This window comes from Chelmon rostratus, chromosome 13 (assembly GCF_017976325.1).
Source record: "Chelmon rostratus isolate fCheRos1 chromosome 13, fCheRos1.pri, whole genome shotgun sequence".
NCBI classification, from domain to species: domain Eukaryota; kingdom Metazoa; phylum Chordata; class Actinopteri; order Chaetodontiformes; family Chaetodontidae; genus Chelmon; species Chelmon rostratus.
Window position 1 is genome coordinate 15,234,523 of NC_055670.1, and position 27,489 is coordinate 15,262,011.

The 27,489-nt window shown below is 41.9% G+C and overlaps 1 protein-coding gene across 4 annotated transcripts in view; it reads left to right on the top strand.

Annotated features, from left to right (window-relative positions):
* Nucleotides 1-27,011, top strand: part of dip2a (disco-interacting protein 2 homolog A) — an 81,830-nt gene extending 54,819 nt beyond the window's left edge. The window contains exons 6-40 of one of the 4 annotated variants that reach the window (XM_041950099.1): nt 1,883-2,020; nt 2,980-3,021; nt 6,122-6,241; nt 7,317-7,514; nt 7,676-7,767; nt 8,004-8,114; nt 9,117-9,240; nt 9,327-9,436; nt 9,645-9,747; nt 10,856-10,920; nt 11,420-11,513; nt 12,102-12,221; nt 12,400-12,514; nt 13,056-13,195; nt 13,614-13,750; nt 14,519-14,599; nt 15,392-15,519; nt 15,671-15,785; nt 16,458-16,659; nt 16,833-16,933; nt 17,267-17,347; nt 17,479-17,596; nt 18,097-18,218; nt 18,613-18,724; nt 18,879-18,988; nt 19,403-19,533; nt 19,694-19,862; nt 20,519-20,689; nt 21,373-21,402; nt 23,257-23,318; nt 23,498-23,555; nt 23,676-23,750; nt 24,209-24,383; nt 24,508-24,631; nt 24,858-27,011. In XM_041950099.1, coding sequence (XP_041806033.1) covers nt 1,883-2,020; nt 2,980-3,021; nt 6,122-6,241; nt 7,317-7,514; nt 7,676-7,767; nt 8,004-8,114; nt 9,117-9,240; nt 9,327-9,436; nt 9,645-9,747; nt 10,856-10,920; nt 11,420-11,513; nt 12,102-12,221; nt 12,400-12,514; nt 13,056-13,195; nt 13,614-13,750; nt 14,519-14,599; nt 15,392-15,519; nt 15,671-15,785; nt 16,458-16,659; nt 16,833-16,933; nt 17,267-17,347; nt 17,479-17,596; nt 18,097-18,218; nt 18,613-18,724; nt 18,879-18,988; nt 19,403-19,533; nt 19,694-19,862; nt 20,519-20,689; nt 21,373-21,402; nt 23,257-23,318; nt 23,498-23,555; nt 23,676-23,750; nt 24,209-24,383; nt 24,508-24,631; nt 24,858-25,110 — 4,127 coding nt within the window. In that variant the 3' untranslated portion in view covers nt 25,111-27,011. The remainder of the gene's footprint in view (nt 1-1,882; nt 2,021-2,979; nt 3,022-6,121; nt 6,242-7,316; nt 7,515-7,675; nt 7,768-8,003; nt 8,115-9,116; nt 9,241-9,326; nt 9,437-9,644; nt 9,748-10,855; nt 10,921-11,419; nt 11,514-12,101; nt 12,222-12,399; nt 12,515-13,055; nt 13,196-13,613; nt 13,751-14,518; nt 14,600-15,391; nt 15,520-15,670; nt 15,786-16,457; nt 16,660-16,832; nt 16,934-17,266; nt 17,348-17,478; nt 17,597-18,096; nt 18,219-18,612; nt 18,725-18,878; nt 18,989-19,402; nt 19,534-19,693; nt 19,863-20,518; nt 20,690-21,372; nt 21,403-23,256; nt 23,319-23,497; nt 23,556-23,675; nt 23,751-24,208; nt 24,384-24,507; nt 24,632-24,857) is intronic. The other 3 variants (XM_041950100.1, XM_041950101.1, XM_041950103.1) reach the window with 3 other exon arrangements.
* Nucleotides 27,012-27,489: the final 478 nt, after the last annotated feature.

A 27,489-nucleotide genomic window follows, 5' to 3' on the forward strand; every position in this document is an offset into this window, starting at 1 on the left:
CCTGCAGATCCTCCTGCTTAACTGTATGGTTTTAAGCTTATAAATACAGATCTGAATCTTTTTACTTTTTTCCGTTGTGTTACACATGCTGATGTCAGCAGAAGGTTGGTGCGTTATGTTATTGCCAGCCAATCCGAATTTTTCGTCATATCCAAGATGACTGTATTATGACACAGACTTTTTCTGCAAGTGTAGCTCAATCGCAAACAGACAGCGGTGTCTTACGCATCTGCTACAGCTGTATCCCTCCAGACACACAAAAGCACTTGATGAGACAAGACAAAGGGAACCAGTGACAGAGTTTTAATTTGAGGCTCTCTACTAATTAGTCGTCTTCGTCTGCCATCTCACTGTCATTCAGTCATGTGAAAGGGTTCACGGCCACTTCCCTGTCAAAGCTCCTCATTCCATGTTACCATGCGAGTGTCACAAGCTAGTTAATGAGATTCAGGGGATTTATCTCCATCCGTCTCTCCGCAGCAGAAAAGTGAGATGGTGTCTTACTGTGTGTGTGTGCGTGTGTGCATGCGTGCGTGCGTGTGTGAATGTGTGCGTGTGCGTGCATGCTTGTGTGTGTGTTCATGGGTGTCTGTACGTGTTGCTGGCAGAGCGATATCCCATTAGGATGAAGCTGTCTGATTTCTGTCCAGCTTGTCTCTTCTCAAGGTTGCTGTCATAAAGTAGCAGCAGTGACTAGTGCTGAATGGAGCTGTAAATATATCTTCCATATTATCCCGTTCCTTGGCGGCTCAAACTCTTATTCTGCCTATGATTCACTTCCGCAATAGACACTGGTTAGTAGAGTCATGCTTGGGCAACATTTTAGGGTAGTATGGATGGTAATAACAAATATGGCCTTTGGTTTTGAAATCACATGTTTTATGTAGTCCAACAAGACTGTGTTACCATAGCGCTTTAGTTAAAGGTTAAATTTTAAACCCAGTTCCCACCACATCGTACCAAAGCACCTATTCCCCAGGGCCACTTTAATGGGTAAACCTGTACCCACAATGTCCTAAGACTTGTTAATCAGATTTCACAGACATCTTGTTCTCAGTGGATAGGTTACACTTTGAGGGGAATGTATCTGCTGAATAGAAACATTCATTCATTTTCATTGTAGGTAGTTTAAGTGAAGGCAAAATGTGAAACCCTTGTTAAAATCATAGACAGTATAGTAAGTGGACGGAGCATCCAGGTCTGAAAAGTAAAGCCAGTCAGGTGAAATTCTTGCCAGCATGGGGCTCCACCGGTTGCCAAAGAAAGTCTGATTGTGTGTTTCCTTATTAGTAAATGACCCAGCTTTTCACATAATTTATTACCTCAGTAAACATTTTCTTAATGAGTTTATGGTCTTAATCGCTGGTTTCAAGTTTTCTTCAATGCAGCATAATGTTCATTTTGTAAATTATGGTCCCATTTAGAGTAAAAATAGGCCATAAGCAGGATATGCTTATGGGTGTGAGTACATTGTAATTGACAAGTCGCTACCACGGCATGTCCTCAGGTTCTCAGTCAAGCCCAATCAGGATAGAGGTGTAGCAATGCATATCCTACCCAGCTCTACTCTCTCTTGCAAATGTGGTCACTTCTGGCTCCAAAAAAACAATATGGTGACAGCCATAATGCTAAACTCAAGGCCTCAAAATGCCAATCTACAAACAATTGGGTGATGTCACGGTGGCTACTTCCACTATTTATTGTACTGTCTATGGTTGAAGCAGTTAAATACTTCACTTGCAGATGACAGAAAGGCTTCCAGCCCCTCAATCAGATTCCTAAGCTGTTTGCAAGCGTATGAATTAGATTTTAATTTAGTATCGACAGCCCAAAGTAGGCTTGGCGTTTGACCCTTTAACCACCGACACCCCACTCATCACAGATAACCACTCAGCGCCCCCCGATGTGACAGGGTTGTCGGAGCGCTCCACGCTCCACACGGAGCGGCCCCAGGTGGCCTCGGTGCGAGGCGTTTCCCGGGGCTACAACCATCACACCAGCGTCATGGAGACTGCAGATGGTGAGTTTCCTGCTCATTCACACACACACACATGCACACGCACATGCACACAGTCACCTCCCTGTCTCCCCTGCTGTCTGTCCCTCTGTCCTCTCCTCAGTCAGCCTGCCTGTCAGACTGGCACACGCTGCTGACTGACCATTGTGTGTTGTCATGGTAACACTGCACAAAAACACATGTTTCAAAATCACGTTTCTGCGTTAATGCTTAACATGTCGTTGACACTAGTAAAAACACTCAATTGATAATGATTTATATAGGAACACTGTTTATTTTGAGTCCTGAAAAGGTAAAGAATATCTTGTGACATTACTAGTTATCTACCTTTGGAAAAAACTAATGCGTTAAGATAGATGTTTTTACGATATATGCACCAAGTTTATTGTCTTCAGAGAGTTGCTATAGATGACAATCTGGTTGACCAGGCCAGTATGTGTTCCTGTCTCCCCTCCATCTTCATTCATTCAGCATCACGCCTGGAATGCTGCTTCATAGCAGCCAGAAAACTGGAACACAACTTCGGCAGAGCTATTGCCTTCCTGCAATCCATCCTCTGTCAATAAGAATGTGTGCGTTCTTGGTTGTCACTGCTAATGAATGTTAAACCAGCCCACCTGGCTTGACACATGAAGGGGAAGGGATTTGTTTGTTAAATCTATGGCTTTTTAAAAGATTTAAACTGTGTTGTTTTTATCTGCTTCTCTTTGGCTGTTTGGTATTCAAGATGTTTCAAACCGCACTTCCTATGCAAGTTTTCCCACATGGGTCATTAAAAAAATGACAAAAATAACTACAGCAGAAAATCCCATCCTTGTTGTTGTTATGGTACAACAACAACAGTCTGTCTACTCTCACCTACGTCTGGCTGCTGGTAGATTTCTCTATCACACATTCACACATTTACATACACAAAGTTAACAGGACTGTTTCATTGACATCCTGATGTGTCTCTCCTCCAGGCTGTGAGTGGAGAGGTGAAGGATCCCTCTGTTTAATGGATGGTATTTATAACTGTTCCTCCAACTCTGTGGCAGTCAGCTCAATGTGCACTCTGCTGTGTGTGCATTTGTGTTTGTTGGTGTGTGTGTTTGTGTTTCTGCCTTCGCATCCACTGTCAGGTCTAGCGCTTGTCCAAACCCTGTGTGTTTTCCAAAAATATATGCAAGTTACAGTGAATTCAGTCATTAGATTCCTGTGTGTGCGTGGGTGTGTGTATGTGTGTGTGTGTGTATAACTAAGTGTGTTTCAAAAGGCTACAAGTTCTAGTCGTTCCCTTACAGAAGGCTAAAAGTATTTACAGTGTCTTTAAACAATGTCTATCCTAAATGCTCTTTAAAATCGATCACATTTAAGCAGATTGTGTGTTTGGTGGTTGTAAATAATTTGCATGTTGACATACCGATTTCTGTGCTCGCACTGCGACGTGAAGACTTGTCAGTTTGTTTCTCACGACATTCTGTTACACAAGCCTGTTGGCCTGCGGCTACACAATGGGTTCTTTGATGGAGGCTGTCTAGCACTGTTTCCATTTTAACAACGACACATAGTTAGGTGTAGAAAACATGCCACACAGTAACTTGACTTCCATCTGTACATGGGTAGCGACACTGTATGTCCTGTTTTCTGTACATGCACATTGTGGTGCATTTCTGCCAGCAAATCCCATGATAGGACCAAAACCAACAGTGGATTAATCCTACTAACAAGTATTGTGTGTGTGCCCAAAGTCTGATATATATCCTTTGAGCCATAGAGCTCCATTGTTGACCAAAAAAACATAAACATGGGCACTGTAATTTATTTTGGGTCAATGCCACATTGACCCAAAATAAATTCTTGTGCCGTAAATACTCAAGATGTGTATTAATCCATGGTTGAAAATAGTGCCAAACAAATCCAATGTTTTCTCTGTCTTGAGTGACATTTGACAAATGCTATAATGACCTGCTATTTTAGGAAATAACTTACTGAAAATGAAAATATATAGCAGGAGTCCTCAGGTATATTTGTTCAAAGGCCAGAATTTTTCTAAAGCAGACACTGTGGGGGCCAGACTTAAAAAAAATACAAAAATAGATACATTTATTTATGCCTAATTAACCTATTATTGTTTCAGTGTTTTGACATTCTTACAAAATTAATTTTTAGTCTTTATCAGGTCGACAGATTCCTAAAAATATGCAACGTCAATGATGATAAGTAGGTAATTAATGCTCTTAAATTATCTCATACCTCAGCTAAAGTTGAAGTAAGTCCTCAATATAAAACCCACAGTTCAACTACCACTTAATGAGTTCTCATCTCAACAAAAAGCAAACAAAAATACTCTTGCATCTAATGAACAAGCTTAGTGATTCTCCAACAACTCCAGAGTTGCCTCCTGTATCCGGCAAGTGCGCTGCTGTCGGCTCCAGGGAATGACCAGTCCACGAGCCAAGCCCAAGCGGTTTGATGGTGGGTTCACAGAGTAGATAGGATGGTGTTAGAGAATAACCCGATTCTGTAGAGTGGATGAACTACAAATTAAGGACTTTATGGCTTGTTGCCAGGGGTTAGCAAGCTAATTTATATCACCCTTAGGACGGACAGGGCCTCCGCCACTGATGAGTAACATTAGATGCGCGCAGTTTCTGAAGTCATTAATATTTGGCGGGACTGTTGCAAAGCTTTGGTGGCCTGGATGTGGCCCACATGTCACTGCTATATATTGTGAACAATCTTTAAAAAATTGCATCTTCAGTGGGAACGCATACATTTTGGATTTAGAGCCACAGAAACGGTAGGGAAGTCTAAAATATTTAGAGACTAACACATTGTTGGTTTTTGTCTTTCCATGGGATTCATTACCAATGGGAAAACTATAGAATAAGGCCAGGGCTTAGCTTGTTGGTACAGTAAATTCAATTTACTGTGTATACAAATTGCTGTGAAGACTGTGTTTGCTGCAGTAATTTAATGCTGTGGATGGATAAATTATGAAATGAATACGTTAATTATAGTCTTGATCACAGGCGGTTCCTGGCTGGCTGTGATATTAATGATCAAGGCCCTTGAGTGGGTGGGGTTCAGGGCCCTCAGATGTAATCCTGTGTGTCTGGGGCTTTCTAATTGGCCCATCAGGTGCAGTGCTGACCCCCACACATCTACTCCCAGCACATCTGTCCCTGCACGAGGAGGCACAGGGTCTGTCTCAGCTGGGCTTATTATAGTAAGACAGATCAGGCAAGCTGCGTGCAGCTGTGGCCTTCGTCTCCTGTGGCTGTCTGGAATGTCTGACACAGACCACCCCTCCCAGACTAAGTATGAATTCATATGGAGGAATGGTGTCCAATGATGATCATAGTCTGCATATACCCATTCCAAAATGTGAGGGAAACACACAAATACAGAGACATTTCCCCTTTTTTCTTATTCTTAGTCTGTTTCTCTCTTTTTCTTTGCTGCCCTGCTCCTTCATTCATGTTGTTATGTCTTTAGAAAGGTCCATGTCTCTGTTCTTATGCTTTCTCAGTAATGTATTAATATACAGTGTGTATATATTTTTTGACTTGACTGGGGTGTAGTTAATTTTAGCCTTCCACAATGGTGAATTTTGCAGTGTATGTGAAACAGACACCTTTTGAGAGACCTTATGAATCACTTATTGCAGAGAAGGCATCTTTGTTGCGAGGCAGCAGGCGAGGAGGCTCCTGATTTCCTGACTTGTTTAGCCTGTGAGATTTGTCAGTGATTCAACAGTGACTAAAAGATAGCAACCTTTGACCTCCAGGGGACTCTACAGTCACTCCAGGTCCACTGTTATGTTGTCTGCTGCAGTGTGAGTGACAGAGGTTGTCCTCTGTGTCTCATTAGAACACCACACTGACCTTTTCTCTTGTCTTTTCTAATCTGTCCTCCCCTCATCTGTCCCCTTCCTTGTATTGCATCAATCTCTCAATCAATCTGCCTGCATGTCTTTCGCTACTGTATCCCCCCTCCCCCATCTGTTTCCACCCTGGTATTCTCCCTTTTCATGTCTGTATTTATTTCCATATCCTTGTCTTGCCATGTTTATTTCCCCCCTATCTTTTCCTTTTCATCCCCTCCAATCTCATTGTGTAGGTGTTCCAGTCAACAGTCGCGTCTCCTCCAAAATCCAGCAGCTGCTCAACACTCTGAAGAGACCAAAGCGACCGCCGTTGCGAGAGTTCTTTGTTGACGATTTTGAGGAGCTTTTGGATGGTAAGCTGGACTGAAAGTAATTACATTGCTTCTATTAAATCAATAAATTGTGAAAAAGGCATCCCTCTCTCTGTGGTGTGATCAGCATACTGATCAGAGACTTCAGTATTAAATACAGACACCCCTGCTCTTTTGAGGGTGACATCCACTTCAGCTTTAATGTTTTTTGGAGCTTTCCATGGAGTTTTCTGGCATCAGTATTGGTTATTTATCAAATTCTTGTTGCAGCTGAGGTAAAACTGTCACATTTATCTCACCACGCCTCACAAATAAACAGTCAAGGTACATTTTTAGATCAGTGGTTGTTATTTTGTCTCTGGGTGGAGCTGAGACCACCAGGTGTGCTTAGGGAGTGGTGAGGGAATACTGTGTACAGAAACACACACACGGTGGACCAACCCCGTCTAACCATTTCCTCCATTCCAACCAGCCCATCGTGGGTTTTGGATGGTAGTCTGCCAAACTGAATAAACACTGTGAAAATGAATAAGCAGCAAGTATAGTAATACTGTACATTAGCAGGTTATTGTAAAGCCTTTGTCACTTTGGCACAGAAACTGTGGCAAACCTCGGTGGTCTGCTTGTTGTGAGCAGAACAAACACTCAAAGCTGAAATCTTAGCAGGATGGGCATTATCTGCTCCTGATAGAAGTGTTTTATTTGGCAAGGACATCTTTCCAGCTCAGTTAAACAGCTCTGAATTCCACTTAGCAGAGTTCAGGAGAGTGTGAGGGGCGAATAGTGATGGGGAGACGGAAGTCAAATCAAAGGGTGCTTGAAGGAAGGGAAGGTGGACAGATAATACTGCCTTTCAGTAAGCCATAGCTCAGTAAGTTTCCCAGGAACTGGTATCTGAGACAACTGAGACAGATAAGGACAGAGCAGAGCTCATCCTTAATCCTCTATCTTCTCATTGTCTTTCAATTTCCACGCTCCTTTTACTACCCTGCTTCCTTTGAGAGAGTCCAGGGCTCGGATAGCACCAGTACACCAGGAGCTAGTTCTGCTTTGTCGCTCTAAGTACCCATTGAACCACCCTCACACTGAAGCCCCTTTCTCTTCCCCATGTATTTAGTCCAGGAGCCAGATCCCAACCAGCCAAAGCCAGAAGGCCAGCAGATGAGTCCCCTGGAAGGAGAGCATCTCGGGGTGGTCAACAAGTGGCCTCCCTCCTTGCCAGCAGCCTTACAAAGGTGGGGGACCACTCAGCCCAAGAGCCCCTGTCTGACTGCTCTCGACAATGCTGGCAAACCCGTCTACACACTCACCTATGGTAGGTGCCAACCTGTGATGATTGTCCCTGAATTAACAATGGAAATGGAAAACAATATCACCTCTCGTCATCCATTCTTTGTGACTTGATGTATGTTGATCTATGGGTCTAACGTTGCTAAATCAAATGAAGCATTTGATACTGTACATTTGCCTTTGCAGGTAAACTGTGGACTCGCAGTCAGAAACTGGCCTACACTCTTCTGAACAAGCTGAGCACGAGAAATGAGCCTTTGCTCATGCCTGGAGATAGAGTAAGTTGTGAGATAAGTGTACTTAAATTCTTGATATTTCTGGTTGTTCCCTTACAGAAGGTTGCATTTTGGTGCTCTATTTTCAACCAAAAACTTGTTACAAATACATTATCACTGCCTCATTACTTGCAAAGGACAGCAAATGTTTGGTTTCATGATATTTGCTGCACACCATGCATTTCTTTTACGTAAAACATATCATACCCTAAGGTATCTTGTCTGTGATACGCCTGCAGGTTGCACTTGTTTTCCCCAACAATGACCCAGTGATGTTCATGGTGGCCTTCTATGGCTGCCTCCTGGCAGAGCTGGTGCCTGTGCCTATTGAAGTGCCACTGACCAGAAAGGTAAAGCCAAATACAAAATACCATCTCCTGGGAGGGTATGAATATTTTTAGTATGTACAGAAGCAGTGAAGAGCAGTAGTGACCCCTGCTGGACATTTGACCCCTCAACGATAGAAGGAGATGCAAGATGTTGTTTCGATCTAGATATTTACAGTTAATCGTATCCCAGAATATGTCCCAAAGAAGCTCTAACTTCTTGGTAATATGTTCTATGGTTCCAACTGCAGCTGCAGCATTACCTTCAAATATTCTAATTTACGGAGTGTTACAATGCATTGCAGTTTCCTACACATCCATCAGCTCAAGCTGAACCAAATTCATCCACATTAGTTACACAGGCTGAATATTAATGCCTGTTCTTGATTGTCTTTATAAGCATGCTGTTTGCAGACGCTGTGCTGTAATTAATGAGATTTGAATGAGGTGAAATGATGTGTAATTCCAGTCAAAATATTAGATCACAGGCCAACTGTTCTCTGGTGTCAGAAACCTGTTCACTCACTCTACCAACTCACATTTTTCCTTCCTCTCTCTTTCTATGCCTCTTTCTTTTTCTACCTCCTTTTTCTTCCTCTCTCTCTCTTATTCCCCCACTTTTTTTTGCTTTTTTGCACAGTATGGTTTGCTCAGCACGAGTCTAGCTGTAAGCTAATTTGCACAGCCAATCAAATATGAGTGAGCATCTGTCAGATCTTGGGCTTCATCCCTGCTACGATTGAGCTTTGATGCTCTGCGGTGGAGTTTTTAATAGTGATTGGCCGTCACTCTGCTTTCTTACCTGCTGCTGCTTTGATGTATGATGCTCTGAGGTTTCTTCTTCTTCAGTCATCATCCTTCTTTCTCTCTCTGCTACAATTGCCACATTCCCTCTGAGCATCTTTCTTCAAAGCCTTTATGCTCAGGATTTCATATTTCTTAATAGTTGATAATTGTGTGACAGACACTGTTTGCCAATGTTTTGACAGTATGAACTTCAGTTTATCATCCTCTTTGGTCCCCCAGGATGCAGGAAGTCAACAGATTGGCTTTCTGTTGGGCAGCTGTGGCGTCACGTTGGCACTGACCACTGATGCCTGTCAGAAAGGCTTGCCTAAAGCACAGACAGGGGAGGTAGCCACTTTTAAAGGTACGGCCTGTTTTGCTTTCATTTTGAGTGTCTGCCTGTGTAGGTTCATTTGGTTTGAGCTGATTTCACGTCTTCTGTCTCTGCAGGCTGGCCGCGGTTGCTGTGGTTTGTGACAGATGGAAAACATGTTGTGAAGCCTCCAAAAGACTGGCATCCTCCAATACGGGAAGCTAGTAATGACATAGCCTACATAGAGGTAAGTGTACTTTCTCTGATGCTACCAATAAAACAAAGATTTATTTAATTCAACGGTTTATTATATTTTCATTTAAATAATTGATATTCTATGTATTTTTTATGTTTTTGATCCACTAATAATTAGGTACTCTTCTTTTTCATATAATCCATGTCTCATTTTTCAGAATGAAATTGTTCAAATGTTTTTCCGTGTTTCTTACATCCAGTATAAAACCAGCAAGGAAGGAAGCACTATGGGGATAACAGTGTCCCACTCAGCCATGCTAGCTCACTGTCATGCTCTCACACAGGCCTGCGGCTACACTGAAGGTTAGAAGAACACTTTGCATTTACTTCTCAGTACTTCATTTTTATACTTCTGTGTTTTCTCGATTTATTCATTGCTATGACATGGAGAAAAGCACCCAGTTGGTAAAGAGAGATAGAGAGATCGAGAGAGGGAGAGAGAAAGTGAAAGAGAGAGCACTAAACCAGCTTTAGCAATGATAAAAATGTAGGAATATCCAACGAAAGACATGTACTATACCTTAGGCTTGATTTGTTGTTTTTTCTTATTCATACTGCAGATTAAGCAACACAGGGCACCTTCATTGAACCTATTTTATAATGTATGATATTATAGATAATAGCATTTGTACCAGATTGTACCATACCATTTTTCCACACTGCATTGTGACAGTCAGCTCTCTCTGTAACAGCCACAAATCAATGGAACACCGATATGAGGAGCTGCATCTCTATCAGCACTTTCAAAGTCAACTTTAAAAGTCTGTTAAAAGCTGCTTAGCTCTGCAGTCGCAGATTTTGATATTCTGCCTTTTGGTCTCCATGACTTGCTCTTATTTGACAAACATACATTTGTCTTTAGTTTTTACTCTGTGCTGTTTGTTATTGTGTTGGGTTTTTTTGGTCCAACCTGCCAAGGGACTGAAAAATGTGAATTAGCTTGAAGCTATAATGTGGTACAGTCCATCAAAGGGAAACATTTATGTCCAAGCTGCACACTGTCCCTTTTAAATAAGCACAATAAATACATTGAATTTTCCCTTCACATTGCTCACAGATCCTATCAGAGTGTAATTACAGTCAAGTCAGCTGTTGGTGTTTCTTTTTGTCAGACCTGGGTCAGGTCTGCTTAAAAAGAAACAGAACGTGAGGCACCTCCTCTCCTCCAGTGTCCCAGTTTTGCTCTAAATAACTTCTAACTACACTAGCAGCCTCGAGGCACTCTCCAGGTCTGTTTCTGAGACATAGTTTGGTGCTTCACTCAGTCCAGTACTGCTACAATCAGGATTAACTCCATCTTTACAGGACTTGGTTTGTGCTAAAAGCAACAGGATGATATCTGATTGATTGAGGAATGTCTCAAACTCTTTTTGTCTTCTAACCATTGCAAAATCTCCTTTTTGATTTGCAGCTGAGACCATAACCAACGTGCTGGACTTCAAGAGAGAAGCAGGATTATGGCATGGGGTTCTTACTGTGAGTGGTCTTGAAGCCTCTGATAGAGCTAATAGATGGGTTATATAATCAGAAATAGAGGAGATTCGTGCTCAGTTTGCTGATAAAAAGTCTGATTTATCTGAGTGACTTCTTCCCTATATCAGTATGTAAATACATTCAAACTAATGAAGTCCTGATGGGCAGAAACATTTCATAACTCATTTCATAACTCAAGAGGTTGAAACCTCTAAAAATATTCTGTTTCTTCCAACACATACTCAACCAAGCTTTGATTAGCTGGTTTCAAAAATGCAGTGGGATTTACACACAGCAAATATATGACCTGCTGTTGCAAGTTTAAATCCCTAAAATGACAAAGCAGCAGCACAAACACTCACTCACACTTTCATTTATTCTCTTAACAGTAAGCGATAAAATCTTGTCATGACCTGCAGCTTTTAGTGCCATCATGTAGTTAAAACACACTTCTGACATATTTTGGTGCTGATGTGAAGCTTGATGTCTGTTCTCATGGCAGAGCGTCATGAATCGGATGCACGTGATCAGCATACCTTACTCCCTGATGAAAGTCAACCCTCTCTCTTGGATACAGAAGGTTCACACATACAAAGGTGCGGCTCAGTCCACTTCGACGTTTGTTACTTTTCACAGTTATATTGCTTGCTGCATCTTCTGTTTATAGTATTGATTAAAGTGCATTGTATCAAGACTGCGAAGTACAGTAGCACAGATACAGGACAGTATAGGTTTTTCACATGAAGTACCTTGACGAAAATGCTTTGATAGCTTATATGATGGTGAAATGATACTTTACCAACATTTTGTTATTGTTCTAGTCTGCAAGCCTGTGTAAGGCCAAGTTAAGCTTCCACAGGGAGTCTGTTTCTAATAACCGTTTTGATTCTCACATGTGACAGGAGTGGATGGATTAAAGCAATTGTTTGTTGGACCACTGATTTCTAGTTCAGTTGTATTAGCACGGTGGAGGTCGAGGACAGGAGGCCTGCATCACTGAATAACATTCATCTCCTCTCTTGTTCAAGCTTAGCTGAGTCACCTGTCAGCAACTGAGTCAGACTGTGTTGCTATTTGCTGTCATAGTTTGTGATCTGTGATTGGCTGTCAAGCTGGATGACAGCGGTGTTGATTGGGTGATTCTTTTGTAAGCCTGTCTCTTTGTCTTTGTGTCCCCTGTGCAGCACGGGTTGCAGTGGTGAAGTCGCGGGACATGCACTGGTCTCTGCTGGCCCAGAGAGACCAGAGAGACATCAGCCTGAGTTCCCTACGCATGCTCATCGTAGCCGATGGAGCTAACCCATGTGAGGCCACATGCAGATTCTCATTTAATAAAATAACCTTAAAAACAGCCTGAAGCCACAAGAGATTATCATTGATTTGTTGGTATTTGCTTGTATGTCTGTTTGACTGCCTCTGTATGCGCGTGCGTGCGTGTGTGTGTATGTGTGTGTGTGTGCGTATGTGTGTGTGTTGCCACAGGGTCGATATCCTCCTGCGACGCCTTCCTCAACGTGTTTCAGGCACGTGGGCTGCGACCTGAGGTGATCTGTCCATGTGCCAGTTCTTCAGAAGCCATGACTGTCGCCATCCGCAGGTGAGATGCCGTTACTGCACCTTATTTGAACAAAAGCCACCCGCCGACGCTTTGCACTACTCTGATCCTGCAGGGAGAGGAGGGAGATTTGTGCTTCTTTTACACAGAACTGTAGGATTTTACAGCTTTCTGCTGATCAGTCATGAAGAAGGATTAGACTGACAGATATTTTTAAAATAAATAGAGAAATGTGAGAGTCTAGAAAAGCTGTAATGGATCCAGACTCTGTATCCCACAAGTTCACGTGGTTGTCATATTCTACCAAAGCACATCTGTCTCTTTTTAAGGTGTCAGTACTGCTGCGACAATGACAATGCACTAAGGCTGTAGATGGCTCAGTCTACTGTTTAAAAAAATCTGTATTTCATGACCTATGATAGAACTGGCTTCTGAAGCCACTTCTGTCTGCTGTATGTTTTGTTTGCCAGAGGAAAGAGGAATAAGTGACAGTGTTGATCTTGGACTGCTCTCTGACAAGTCTTTCCATGTGTGTCATTGTGTTTAGTAACACAGAGTGTAATTTAATGTCTATGCCCTGCAGACCTCCAGAAATGGGTGTTCCTCCTCCAGGGAAGGCAGTGCTGTCTATGGGTGGGCTGAGCCACAGTGTGATCCGTGTGGACACAGAGGAGAAACTGTCTGTCCTTACAGTGCAAGATGTGGGACAGGTCATGCCTGGAGGTACAGTACACTGGGCTGCTCATTAGCAACTCTGCCATTAATGAGTAAAATGCTGAAAATGAAAAATGGAAGTTTCTTATTGAATAGAATGGATGTTATCAGATCTGATTTTATAGGATATTTGACAAAAAAAAAAAAAACTAAACTGAAGTGTTTTGTTTATGCCACATTCAAATATTTAGCATTAACACTTTACCTGTTTTATTCAATGACATCATTAGCATCTGTTGATGTTAATGTGTCAATGTGTTTATGACAGAACATGAAGCAGATTTAAAACATAATTACAAAGCACCTTTCTGACAATGATGAAACAATCAAATTATAATTGTAATCCAAGCAGGAATTTGTAAACCCATTAAATGATAAATCATTGTTCCTAATGTTCCACCCTCTTGTCATCACTGTGTCTCTGCAGCTGTGGTTTGTGTGGTGCGGGTGGAGGGGACACCCTATCTCTGTCAGACAGATGAGGTTGGAGAGATCTGTGTGAGCTCAGGTAGCACGGGTGTAGCTTACTACGGCCTCCCAGGCATGACCAAGAACGTCTTTGAGGTTAGTGTCTTATTTCTTACTTTAGGTGTGACAAAATATGCTGTTCATTTCTTTAAATACTTTGTTTATAATGCGTATTATCAGTTAATTTTGTATATAATCCATACCTCTGTTCGTTTATATAACAGCTCTGGATGAAACCAGAAAATATTAAATTATCAGGAACAGGAAAGTTATTTTTAACTTGCATGATGTAATAATGCATTTCCAACATTATAATGAAGAATGAAGGTTTTAGCCCAAAGTTTACAAAATATGCCATCACACATGACGTGGCACCAAATTGTTTAGATTGTACAGTTTTTACTTAGTTTGTACAGTTTTTATTTAGATTGTACAGTTTTTATTTATCTCTTTTTTAATATATGTCCTGTCACAAAAGTTTGAAGGGTAACGCAATTTCGATTGTCTGTTTGTCCTGTACAGAATTGACAATAAAGCTGACTTTGACTTTGACCAAATGTAAACTTTTTCTACCCAAAAACATCCTGACAACAGCAAAATAAGTCTCTGCGGATACAGACACCGCTACACACTTCTAGTGGGTCATCAGTGATGATTTATAGGGATTATTGTTGTATGAGTCTATACATTTTTTAAGGCAAATTCTCCTCATTCTGCATTAAAGTTCATACCGTATACTCAAAATGATTTATTGCCAGAATCCACACTGCAAAGGCTTATTTTTAGACTTTTTTAAGTAAAGGCAATTGATGTTGTAATTCATCCATGAATGTGTGTTTTGAACAGTGTTGTGTCTTGTTGCAGACCATCCCAGTCATGTCATCTGGGGTTCCCATCAGCGACAGACCCTTTACCAGGACCTCACTGCTGGGCTTTGTGGGACCGGTAAGTTTCAGCTATTCATGTGCCGTCTTTTAACCTTGCTTTACTTTGATGTCTGTCTCTTAGCACGTGCTACATAAGGACATATGTACTTACACCTCAGTTAGTCTTATTTTCCTTGGTCATATTTAACAATCTGTAATATTCAGTGTTGTCAGTCAAATCACAAAAACTGAGCTTATGAGTATTGTGCCGTGCAGATAGTTTCAGTTTCATATGCTAAGGGTTTGAAGTACAGTATATGCCTCTGAAGCCTCTGCCAGGACCGCAATGAAATGGAAATGGAGCAGGGAAAAAAAAATCAACTGCAGTGTGTCTTTCCAGAAACAATATCTCAGTTACTCAGTATAATCCACAGACCTCTCTGTGGTATATACCGTAGTTCCAATGAAGACTGTTGATAGGGCGGTGTGTTTATTTAAAAACTGCCTTTAGTTGTTAGTTTAAAGGAACATCTGTCACGTTTTTACAATTCAGTGAAGGAGAGAATCATATTTTATGCAGCCGACCTGAGACGAGGGCCAGACCACAGTGACTGAAGCAAAAAATGTGGCCAAGGTTTTGCAGACAAATGGTGATGTTTTTTGTTCTCTTGCTGAAAAGCAGAGTTCTGTTTCTGTAAGGGCTTGTGAGCTCATAGATATAAAGAGGTGGATGATCATTTGCAAGCCCTTGTAAACCTTTTGAGGTTTTCCGCTTCCAGTGTGCTAGTTGTATGGATGGACACTGTACTTTAGATTGGGCAAATGTCAAGATCTACCTGTCTCATGATGTGTGATTTGTGTTTCCCACCAGGACAGCCTTGTGTTCATTGTGGGGAAGATGGACGGGCTGATGGTGGTCAGTGGGCGGAGACACAATGCTGACGACGTGGTTGCCACAGCACTGGCAGTGGAGCCCATGAAGTTTGTGTACAGGGGGAGGTAGTTTACACTTCTCTACATATCCGTTGTCTCTAATATCACGAGTCTGTTGTATGTGCACTGTTTTCTACCCACAGTGTTACAGGACACAAGCAACTGATTGGATGAGTACAGTCCAGCTGTAACAGTGTTTTCATGTCGCATGTTCCAGGATAGCAGTGTTTTCTGTGTCCGTGCTGCATGATGAGAGGATCGTTGTGGTGGCAGAGCAGAGGCCAGATGCCTCAGAGGAAGACAGCTTCCAGTGGATGAGCCGTGTCCTTCAGGTCTTTATCACATCTTATCACTAAGTCACATCTAATTGAAGGACTGTACCTGTGGTTTTGCATGTTTTATTTTATTAAGTGCAAATCCGGTATACTTTGTATATATTACTCCTAACGTGCTGTTTTCTACACATCACATGGTTTTAAATTGATCTCCTACCATCCTGGTTTCAGTATATGTCAGTTCCATATGATAACCAACTTGCAGAACTTTCAGACTTCCTCAGGATAATTTATCACAATGAATAATTCTCAAATTTGGGATGCTCAGGCATTCTTGAATGCATTAAGAAAGAGGGGCTCAAACAATGCTATTTCCTTCCTCAGCTTGAGGATACGAAATCTAACAAGCCTTATTGCATGCTTGAAATATTCATGGTTTGTAGTTAATGTGTGAAAAATGCACAACCACTGTTCTGGTCCCAGTAAAAGCTGCAAAAAGATCAATAAATTTGTCTTGATTTGGTTTGGTTTATTTTTGAATCTATATTTTGTATGCATGCAAAAACAAGAGTAATTGCAAGTGAAAACAATATACTAAAACTGAACAAAGCTCACATGTTTTTTTATATGTTAAAATAGAATAAAAAAAAGCTTCCTCTGATTCAACAGACAGCTTTGTTAATCTTCAGTTCTACTTGGTGTTTGCATGTATTACCTGTCTATTTCCAGGCCATAGACAGCATCCACCAGGTCGGGGTGTACTGCCTGGCTCTGGTGCCTGCCAACACTCTTCCTAAAGCTCCCCTGGGCGGCATCCATATATCTGAGACCAAACAGCGCTTCCTGGAGGGCGCCTTGCACCCCTGCAATGTCCTCATGTGCCCTCACACATGTGTCACCAATCTGCCCAAACCAAGACAAAAACAGCCAGGTAGCCCACCAGACCCAACACAGATCAGGCTTAGAAACAAATGTAGCGTCAAGACTTACTTACCTAATTTCTTCATTTTTCATTGATGCGTATATTTTTATGTTCATATGAATGTTGGCCCTAACTTCACTGACATGCATGATGACGTTGATGAATGTGGTTGTGCTGGACAGAGGTCGGTCCTGCTTCTATGATAGTGGGCAACCTGGTGGCAGGCAAGAGGATAGCACAGGCCTGTGGGAGAGACGTGGCCCAGCTAGAGGACAATGATCAGGCACGTATGGTAGACAGTCACCCTCATTTCACCCGCTCATCACCTCCACACATACACTGTAGATACAGGTAAGGCTCCATGGTGGAGGGAGTGGAGTCTGAAACACATACAGCTGATGGAGAACACATGATTTTGACTTCCTGCAAGCAAATGCAGGAGTTGTGTGGATCAGATTCCACTTGTATTACACCCATTACTCTTCTCAGCTTGCATATACTGAACCCCATCACATCTGTCATTCCTGATTCAACATAACACAGTTTGTGTCTGACTTTGCGGTGTGTTTGCTCTCATTTCTCTGTAGTTAAACTTGAGTTTCTCTCTCCTCTATAGTTCCTGTACATACAAGATGTGCTGCAATGGAGAGCACAGGCCACTCCAGACCATCCGCTCTTCCTAGTTCTCAATGCTAAGGTACTGCCTTTTGATGAATGATAAGAATGAGGAAGACTAGCCATTATCCTTGAACCTATGACCTTTGTATCTATTAAGTGATGCAGCATTGTAGGTGAATGTAACTTGTGTTCTTATCTTTTGCTCCTCAGGGCACGGTGGCTAGCACAGCTTCCTGTCTGCAGCTGCACAAACGGGCAGAACGGGTGGCTGCAGCACTGATGGGACGTCTCAACACCGGAGACCATGTAGCACTCGTCTACCCGCCGGGTAAGAGACGCTCCTGCTGCTGTGCTACTTGTCCTGTCGATCCTATTCTTTACACCTGTTTTAAAATATTGTATTTTAGTTTATTTTATGCACTCTATTTACTCAATTTTTAACTTCATTGTATTATTATTATTCAGCGGGTTTTATTATCCATCTTATGTGCTGTGCTCTCTGTATTGTAATTTCATCCTTATTTGTATTTACTATTCTCTGTCTTATTTAACAGTAATTTTGGCATTCTATTGCTGTTTTATGTTTATTTTTGTCTTTTGTATGTGAAGCACTTGGTGCATATCATTTCTTTGTTGTAAAAGTACTTTGAGCTGCTTTTCCTGTATGACAGGTGCTATACAAATGAAGTTTACTACTAGCCTTATTATTATTGTCACAGCCATCAGTCTGTTTATTCAACATAATATCACACACCAGAAGAGCCGTAGGCTCTGAGTAAAGTTCTTCGTATTATTGTGAAGCTAATTCTGTTGAACATTTATGTGCAGGAATCGACCTGATTGCCACCTTCTACGGCTGCCTGTATGCTGGCTGTGTGCCAGTCACTGTCAGACCCCCACACCCACAAAACCTGGCGACCACCCTGCCCACTGTCAAGATGATTGTTGAGGTAAGGGCACTGACTTGCATCAAAAAGCTAATTTAATTCCTCTCTCTGCATAGCTATTACAATCATTAAACCTGGTGAATGCATGGATTAAAAAATACAGGGTTTTTACAAAGTCTTGAAATGCTTAATTTTAACTGATATGTTTTTAAGGTTATGATTGTGCTTGAATTCAAATATACTCCTTGAAAATGAATTGATAGAGGCTTCAGGAGTCTGTACATTTTTGCTTTAGGTACCTTGAAAGTACTTGAATTTTTACTGCTGCAGGAACCCTGAAAATATACAGAATTATATACAAAGTCAGTTCTGCTCCATGAGGGGTATTTCTAACGGCAAATTTTGTGAAAGTAATGTTACATATATGTAGCAATACTGCTGTATCTGTGTGTTAAAGGTCAGTAAGTCGGTGTGTATCCTGACTACTCAAGCAATAATGAAGCTGCTGAAATCCAAAGAGGCTGCTGCTGCTGTGGACATCAAGAGCTGGCCCATGGTGCTGGACACAGGTGAATTACACATACTCAGCAGACTGAGATCCACGGTTTGATCTCTTGTGTTACCACCAAAGACTTGATTTTTAAGTTAAAAAAGGAAGACGTGGTCTGTGATTTCCATGGCTGCTTGTAAAGCTCTCCTCCTCTCCCTCTGCTCATTCTCCAGATGACCTCCCGAGGAAGAAGAGCCCCCAGATGTACAAGCCCCCGACCCCAGAGATGCTAGCTTACCTGGACTTCAGTGTGTCCACAACAGGCATCTTAGCAGGGGTCAAAGTAGGTTGAATGTCACACGTTGAAGGACACACGTGAATCATCTGAGTACTTTCTGTCGCTGTCATGTTGGGACGCTACCAGTCTTCCTTTGTTCCCGTTAGCAGACCTTTGAGAAATTTTAATATTTTACAGTCTGCTCTCAGCAGGTAGAGATCGTAAAAGAAATGGTTACAGTCATAACAACCTAACAAAATACAAAACAAAATGTTTGGATCCGGTAAAGTTTCTGGCTGGAGGTCATCCAAACAGTGCTGGGCAACATTTCCAGTTCTCACTTTCAAGCAACCATCCACACACTGCTGAAGTGAAATAATGAATCCCTACAAGTTCAAGGAGTTGTTTTAAGTTGGGTTTTACTCCAGGATCCAGTTTGGATGCATCACTTTTGTCTCTGTTTCATATCATCTCCTCCAGATGTCTCACGCTGCCACCAGTGCCTTGTGTCGCTCCATCAAACTGCAGTGTGAGCTCTACCCCTCCCGGCAGATCGCCATCTGTCTGGACCCCTATTGCGGCCTGGGCTTCGCTCTGTGGTGTCTGTGCAGGTAAACCGGCTCTGCACAAAGGACTGGCAGTAAAATCAGAAATCAAATTGTCAGTGTAAAAGAGATGGTGGCTAGAAACAATGCGTTATTTTGTGGTGGAGCCTTTTTCCTCCGTGTGTCCACACTAAGCCTCTCTTTACATGTATGTTTCTGGTTTCAGCGTGTACTCGGGCCACCAGTCGATCCTGGTTCCCCCTCTGGAGCTGGAGAGCAATGCGTCCCTGTGGCTCGCCGCAGTCAGCCAGTACAAAGTGCGCGTCACCTTCTGCTCATATTCAGTCATGGAGATGTGCACCAAGGGCCTGGGGTCACAGACAGAAGCATTGAGGGTCAGTTTGTCTCTTCAGGTGTTGTGTGTTGTCATTTCTTACACATAATTTAAGGGTTTTTTCAATTACTCTTTTTCCCTGTAGTGCCGCTGCCACAGCAGCCATAATCATTGAGGCAGAAACACTGCTCTGTAACTGTGTGCTGATTACTGTCTGCAGCACTTGAGACGAGGATTTTTTAAAATCACACCTGTGTTTTAATGAGTAGAATCTATCTAATAAAAAAGTTCTAGGAAAATTTCATTCACACGTGGTCTTGTCCCAAGTTAATTAACTTCTGGTCGAACATATCTGAAAATATAATCTAGGCTTATGATGTGGTCATTGCACCTAATTCATGTTTGGCACCCCACCTGATGCTGACCTCTCTGGTGCTTCACAGCTTTATTTGCCAGACATTTGATTCTACTGAAATTGAAGCACACTTATCCCCCTGCACACATTTGATGGATTAAGGAAGCTGTATATAACATTAACTCGAGAATTTTAGAATCTGGGCTTAATTAAAAGATTCCGAGAAACCTTTTTTTGTTGAATATACTGACCTGCTCAACATTTCACCTGACTCATCTTGTTTCCTTTTTCTGAAATGATTCCTTTAATTGCAGTATGTTTTCACACAGTTTACACTTCTTTCCTCTTTTGTCCACCTTCAGTTGCGAAATGTGAACCTGTCTTGCGTGCGTACGTGCATGGTGGTAGCAGAGGAGCGGCCACGCATAGCACTCACCCAGTCCTTCTCAAAGATCTTCAAGGACTTGGGCCTCTCACCACGAGCCGTCAGCACTACCTTCGGCTGCAGGGTGAATGTGGCGATCTGTTTGCAGGTAAGCAGCTGGTGAAGGACGAAGTGGTTGGAGAGGTCCGGGGTCCATGCCAGTTAATATTTCAGGGGCAACACTGGCTGTGAATCTATGCAACGTGTCAGATCAAAGTAAAAAGGCAGTAAAAAGTTGTCAGATGAGTCTAAAATATGATTTAATCATCATTGATAATGTTTCAGTCATATAAAATGTATATAGTTTTTTTTCCCTTAATGTACAATTAGTTGGTGACAAAGCAAAAAGTTTTATTTTTTCCCTTACTTCAAATTAGTTGATGAAATAAATGAAAACTTTACTCTTCAGTTTATCTTTTACTGGCTTGTTTTATTTTCAATGGTGCACACCCTGTAATAGATGCATTTTAGCTGATCAAAATGAGCCACTAAAAAACTTAATTTATCAGCTGAATGAAAGCAAAGAAAAACAGCTTATAAAACTTCATATTGCAGAGATGTAAGGATTTGTAGGAACAATGGCAGAAATACCATGCTCTGAGTGGCTTCTCAGTCTGACTGTTCATCATATTTCTTTTCTCCTGTGGCCCTTCGGTATTCTGGTTAATTTATTTCTCCCTATCCCTGGTGATTTTTTCATGTTTGTGTGTGTATGTGTGTGTGCATGTGTGTCCACATATATAAATATATATATATATATCTTTATTTATCTGTTCCGCCCTGTCCTGTCAGCCCAACAGGTTAGGGAAACTGGCAGAGCAGGTAACTGTAGGATAAGAGTTGCTATTTGCTCATTGGGCTGCCGCTGAGTCTGTGTGTGTGTGTGTGTCTGTGTGTGTGTTCATGTGAGTGTTTTTTGTTTATCTTGCATGGGTTTTGAAAATGCTTAACCTCAATTCACCGATTTTTGTCTTGGTTCTCATTTTCCCCGACGAGCTTTGGCTTTCCTTTACCGCTATTCATTTTAGCCGAGTCTTACCTGTACCGACTGGCTCTTGACTATTGCTTTATGATACATGTGTGTTATATGTGATCAGCTACTGCAACCCAGATTCCAGAAAGTTGAGACGCTGTATAAAACGTAAATAAAAACAGAATGCAGTCTTTTGCACACTAACTGTGGTCACGGACAACGGTTTCATGTGTTCCTGAGTCCATGTAGTAGCATCCGTTATCATGTGTTCACAAAGTGGTGAACCTCGCTCCATCCTCACTTGTGAACTGCTGAGCCTTTCCTTTTACTCCCCATTATGACACTATCACCTGTTACCAATCAACTTGTTTGCCTGTGGAATGTTCCAAACAGGTGTTTTTGGAGCTTCTACAACTTTTCCAGTCTTTTGTTGCTCCTCTCCTGACTTGTATGAAACATGATGCTGCATCAGATGTTTATAAAAATCAATGAAGTTGATGAGGTAAAGCATTAAATTTAATGTCTTTGGACTGTTTGGGATTGAGTATATGTCAAACAGGATTAGCAAATTATCGCATTCAGTTTTATTTTTGTTTTACACAGCGTCCCAACGTTTTTGTAACCAGAGTTGTACATTACACCATGAGCTAGCAGCATGAACTCTGCCGCAATTAGATTGATTTGGGAGAACTTGTAACTTGTAAGTTTAAGTTATTGTTTTTGACAATCCCAATATTCAAGCTTTCATTTACAACAATTTACCACACCTAATTTTTAGCATTTTATCCTTTGATTTATTTCCCCCCCTTTAAATTGCTGCATTTCGGGATTGAGCCTCTCGTTAGTGAATGCTATACACAGTTTTGACCCTTCCGTTGTATCGGATGAGCCAACATGTTGATCAGGTCCATAAAAGAAAATGTTTGACAGCAGTGATTAAGTGACCTTTAATTAGGCTAATCAGACCGCTGGCTTTGGTTTTATGGCAAAGATTAATCTCTCTCTTGAGTCTGAAATGTTGCCGGCTCATTAAACTGATTCTGCCCACTCTCTCTGTTTGGCTTTGACCTCACAGATGACCATACAGCAACTCATAGCTAGCTTGTGCTCTGGCTATAAACTGGCAAATGAGTGAGGGAAAACATAATGTGTTGTGACTAGTCTTACAGCAATAATGATGACAAATCCCATAACAGAAGGAATCAATATGTGTCAACCAGAATCAGTGCTTGAGAAATGGTTCAATTAGAGCTTGGGTGCATGGCTGAGCTATAGACGTTTAATCAAAACAAACGGTGCTCGGTTAGAATTTATCTGGCATTTGTGTGCCTTTTAAGGAAAATAGATAATTGAAGGAAATAAACTACAGTTCATTTATAATTTCTTGTAGGCGTCTAATAACTGGCACTGTAGCTTTTTCCAACCTTCTTACACTTGTGTGAAAACAAACCGCCAGCATTAGAGCATTAGAGTTTAACCCTGCGGGTACTTACAGTGTCTGTGGCTACATGGTTGAGTTTTGCCAAAGTCTTAACTATCGTAGCCTGGCTGGCTGGTTGGCTTCTGGCTGCCCCCCCTGCTTTGTCAACAGTTGTATTATTAGCAGCTTCTACGTCCCCTCCACTCAGACAGCATACAGTATTAATGTCAGGGCTGTCAGAGATACGTTATTGACTCATGTCCTACTGCTGGTTTTTCTCCAGGGCACAGCCGGACCAGACCCCACGACAGTTTATGTGGACATGCGAGCTCTACGACATGATAGGTAATTATAATTCTTTGTCATTTTGATTATCTATGTTTTCCCTTTAATTTTCCATATGAATTTAAAAGTTTACCTGAACAGTTTTCAGTTTTCCCACTTTTTTTAATCCACATGTTGAAAAATGGAATGAAACTGGACATGAAATTACTCGTTTTGTCCTTTTACTTGCCTTTCCTCAGGGTGCGCCTGGTAGAGAGAGGGTCACCACACAGCTTGCCACTGATGGAGTCTGGGAAGGTATGGCATCGTGTAAACATATACTAAAACACTTCAAACAGCTGTGACGCTATGCTGCAAAAGGGTTGCACTTTCTCAACCTGTCAAGGTTATTTGAAGTACGTCTTTCTGCTGTTGTAGATCCTTCCGGGAGTGAAGGTGATCATTGCCAACACTGAGACTAAAGGACCCTTGGGGGACTCTCATCTAGGAGAGGTAACATCATTTGAGGTTTTCAGAGAAGACTTGTTTCAACTGGCTGTTCCCTACAAATAGTGCATTTATATGTGCTTAGGTTATCAGGTTACGCTCAACTTTCTGCAATAAGCTGAACTCTTAAATGTTATATAACAAGACACCAAAGAGATTAGAGCGACCATGTTTGCCCAACTGGATTTCACACAGAAGAGTCTGTTTATTTTCCATGTATACACATAACCAGGCTTCTTTCTTAATAGTCAAGTTTTCAAAGCAGACGCAGAAACAACACAAACAACAGCTGTGATTATTTTTACTACTGATTTTAAAACCAATGGAGTCAATACGCTCATTCTCTTTTTATACAAAACTTAGATAACGACATGTAGATCTGTAACTTTGATCAAAAGAGCGACAGATGAGTTTCATCATCTGTGTTGCCAAGCCACCAATTGTCATGATTGTGCTTGTAACAGGTTTGGGTGAGCAGTCCTCACAATGCCACAGGCTACTACACAGTTTATGGTGAGGAGGCGCTGCATGCTGACCACTTCAACACCAAGCTCAGCTTCGGCGACACCCAGACTGTCTGGGCGAGGACGGGCTACCTGGGCTTCCTGCGGCGCACTGAGCTGACTGATGCCAGCGGAGGTGAGAATCATCAGCGCTCGCTCTAACTCGCAGTCAGCGCATTGCTTTTGGTGTCAGCTTGATTTCTTGAACTTATCAGATATAAAGTGACATATCCGTGACTGTGTGTGGTTGCATGTCTCAGAGCGGCACGACGCCCTCTATGTGGTCGGCTCTCTGGATGAGACTCTGGAGCTGAGGGGAATGAGGTATCACCCAATTGACATCGAGACCTCTGTTATCCGTTCTCACAAGAGCATAGCTGAATGGTGAGGAAATTACATCAATTAAATGCTTTATTACTGGTCAGTTTGAATTACTCTTGATGTAGTTAGCTGTTTATCCGTTTTAGACTTGAAATACACATTCATCAATTCTTACTACTAAACTGTCTCTTCTACCTTCTTTCCTCCTCCTGCCATCTTTTCTCTTTATTCATCTCCCATTCCTTTTTTTCCATCCCTCCATGCACCCACCACCTCTTCCTCCTTCCAGTGCTGTGTTCACATGGACCAACCTCCTCGTGGTGGTAGTGGAGCTGGAGGGATCAGAGCAGGAGGCCCTGGACCTGGTGGCCCTGGTCACCAACGTTGTCCTGGAGGAGCACTACCTCATCGTAGGGGTGGTGGTGGTGGTCGACCCCGGCGTCATCCCCATCAACTCCCGAGGGGAGAAGCAACGCATGCACCTCAGAGATGGATTCCTGGCTGACCAGCTGGACCCCATATATGTGGCCTACAACATGTGAGGGCCCTGCTGCAGGAGGGTTACACCTCCATGTGGCTTGCCACACAACAGGAGACAGCAGAACAGTAAATACGGTGCTCGCGATAGACGCAGGCCCGGTGACGGTATGGTTGAATGTTGAAAGAAACCGAGCTGCCCTCTTCTTTCAGCTCACAGAGCGGAAATATGAAAGACGTGGATGCAAAACTTCACAGCAAAAATGGAGAGAAATTCAAGAGAAAGAAGATTGACACAAACATTATGTCTGTTTCTCCCCGTGATTTCTTGCCTCAACAAATAATGTTTTAAAGGGCATTCTGGTTTTGTTGAAGTGAGTTTTGTATGCATCATAACGTCTGACTCCTTGAACCCAGGACACCCGATAGCAGTCCAGCAGGTGGTCAAGGTATAATATTACACTGTGCCATTAACATAATTTACTTTGTCAATCTCCAAAATTCTGAATGTTAGTTGTGTTTGCCATACACTCGTGCCATAGAACAGGAAAGACACCAGTACCCGAACCCTGGTCCACACAAGCTCTAACATGTTTCATGTTCGCAGAGCCTCCTGTGCCATTGCAGGTCTAACATCTATCATGCATTGTCAGTCTGTGGGAACAGCTCTTCGGATTATGGCTGCACCCTAAAATCAAACGTGATTTTCGCATTTCAGATCTTGTTATTTGCATCAACAGAGAAGCACACAGCAGTGTTGGAGGAGGTGCGGTTTGTGTTATTTGTTGCTCATTCCAGCAGTAGTGCTTTAGTTTATAGTGTCAGTAACAGAAACCTTAGAAATAATGTTGTGGTTTGACTCAGTCTCGTTCTTTTCTGAATCTAAAACGTGTAATATAGTTATTGTTTGATCTTAACAAAATGCAATATGAGTGATGTGAAAGATGTTGCTTTGAGTGACAGCCAACAGTAAGTGCCAATCATTCAAAGTCAGGAGATGGCGAGGAATATAATCGTTGCTTACACTTAGCAACGTGCCAAATGATATGAATTAAGCCTTAAGTGTTTTGTCAGGCGCCTGTTCCTTATCCCAGCTCCTCTTTAACTTAATTTTGTGAAGTTTAACAGCTGTTGGATAAGGAGGGAATATGCAGAGGGAGGTTAGGTTTGGTAAATCCTGCTCTTATTGCACCAAAAGTCTTGATCTAAGATGAATATACTTGATCCTAACATCAGCCATTACAAACACACACTCCATAGATATTTTTAATAATGTCTGTCCCTTTTGTCAGATGTGTTGAATGTGTGTTTTATAGCAAAAGACTGGAAGAAATCGTAGTTGGTATGGGTTTGATGCAGAATGTTATAGCCTCATTTTGAGTGCCATAAGGTTGAATGGGAGTTGCAAAAAGTTGTTGGTTGCATGTTTCGTATGTGGCAAGTGTCTGTTATGCTCATAGCACCATAACCTCCCACCTTATCACATTGACTTTGTAAAGATTCACTTCACTGTGTGTTGCTTCTTTTTTCAATGTGCACATCCCTTCAGAAACAGGCTCCATCCTGCTGTAAGTATGTACAGGTTTTGTGTAAATTATTAATAGATGGAGGACACGACAGGAAGCGTAACACAAAGACTGAATCTGGTATATATGTGAACTTCTCCCTCCCAAACAAAAATTATGTTATGTATTCTCGTGTGTGGACATTGGGAAGTGACACGAAAAGCCTTGTAAACATTTTTATAGTCTGAAAGTACCGCAGGAACTGGCCACTTCCAGGGTGAGACGAAGCACACTCCGAGCACAAGGAGAAGACAGTTACGCTCTGGCGACTGCTGAGATGTCACGTCCTCTAGAGCAAACTTTTGTCGTTAACATATGGAAAGATACATTTGTCTGATATATGGTTAGTTGTCATTATTTTCATAACATGATTTCTTAATGAATAAAAAAGTGATTTTAACTTGAAATGTTTGTCTTCACTGGCAACCGATCCTCCAGGTGCCCTGTCCAATAAGACTATTTTAAGTTTGGTCAAATAACTTTGAGTTTGAATAATCTTTTTTTTAATGCTACAGTCTGAGGCCCCAGTGAGTGCATGTTTCAGCTCAGTTTCAGTTGAAGCTTCTTGTAAAAGACACAAACATCCACACAGGTGTGTTTAATATTGTGGCTGATGAAACTGCTGCTCAGGTTGAAGGTGGGAAGATATGAGCCAAAATTACACCAGAATTAAGAGCACAATTCAAATCAAGTCCCACCAACATTGAAACTACACTATTAACTGAACATCCAGGTTTGGATTATAACCTTTCTCAACAGTACGTCATGTGGTTCACTCCATACTTTCAGATAAGGACGGCTGTTTGGTGGCAGTGCATGACCTAATGTGTTCAGATTATCTAGCATTTGAAGGAAAACAGAACACCAATGTGTGACTTC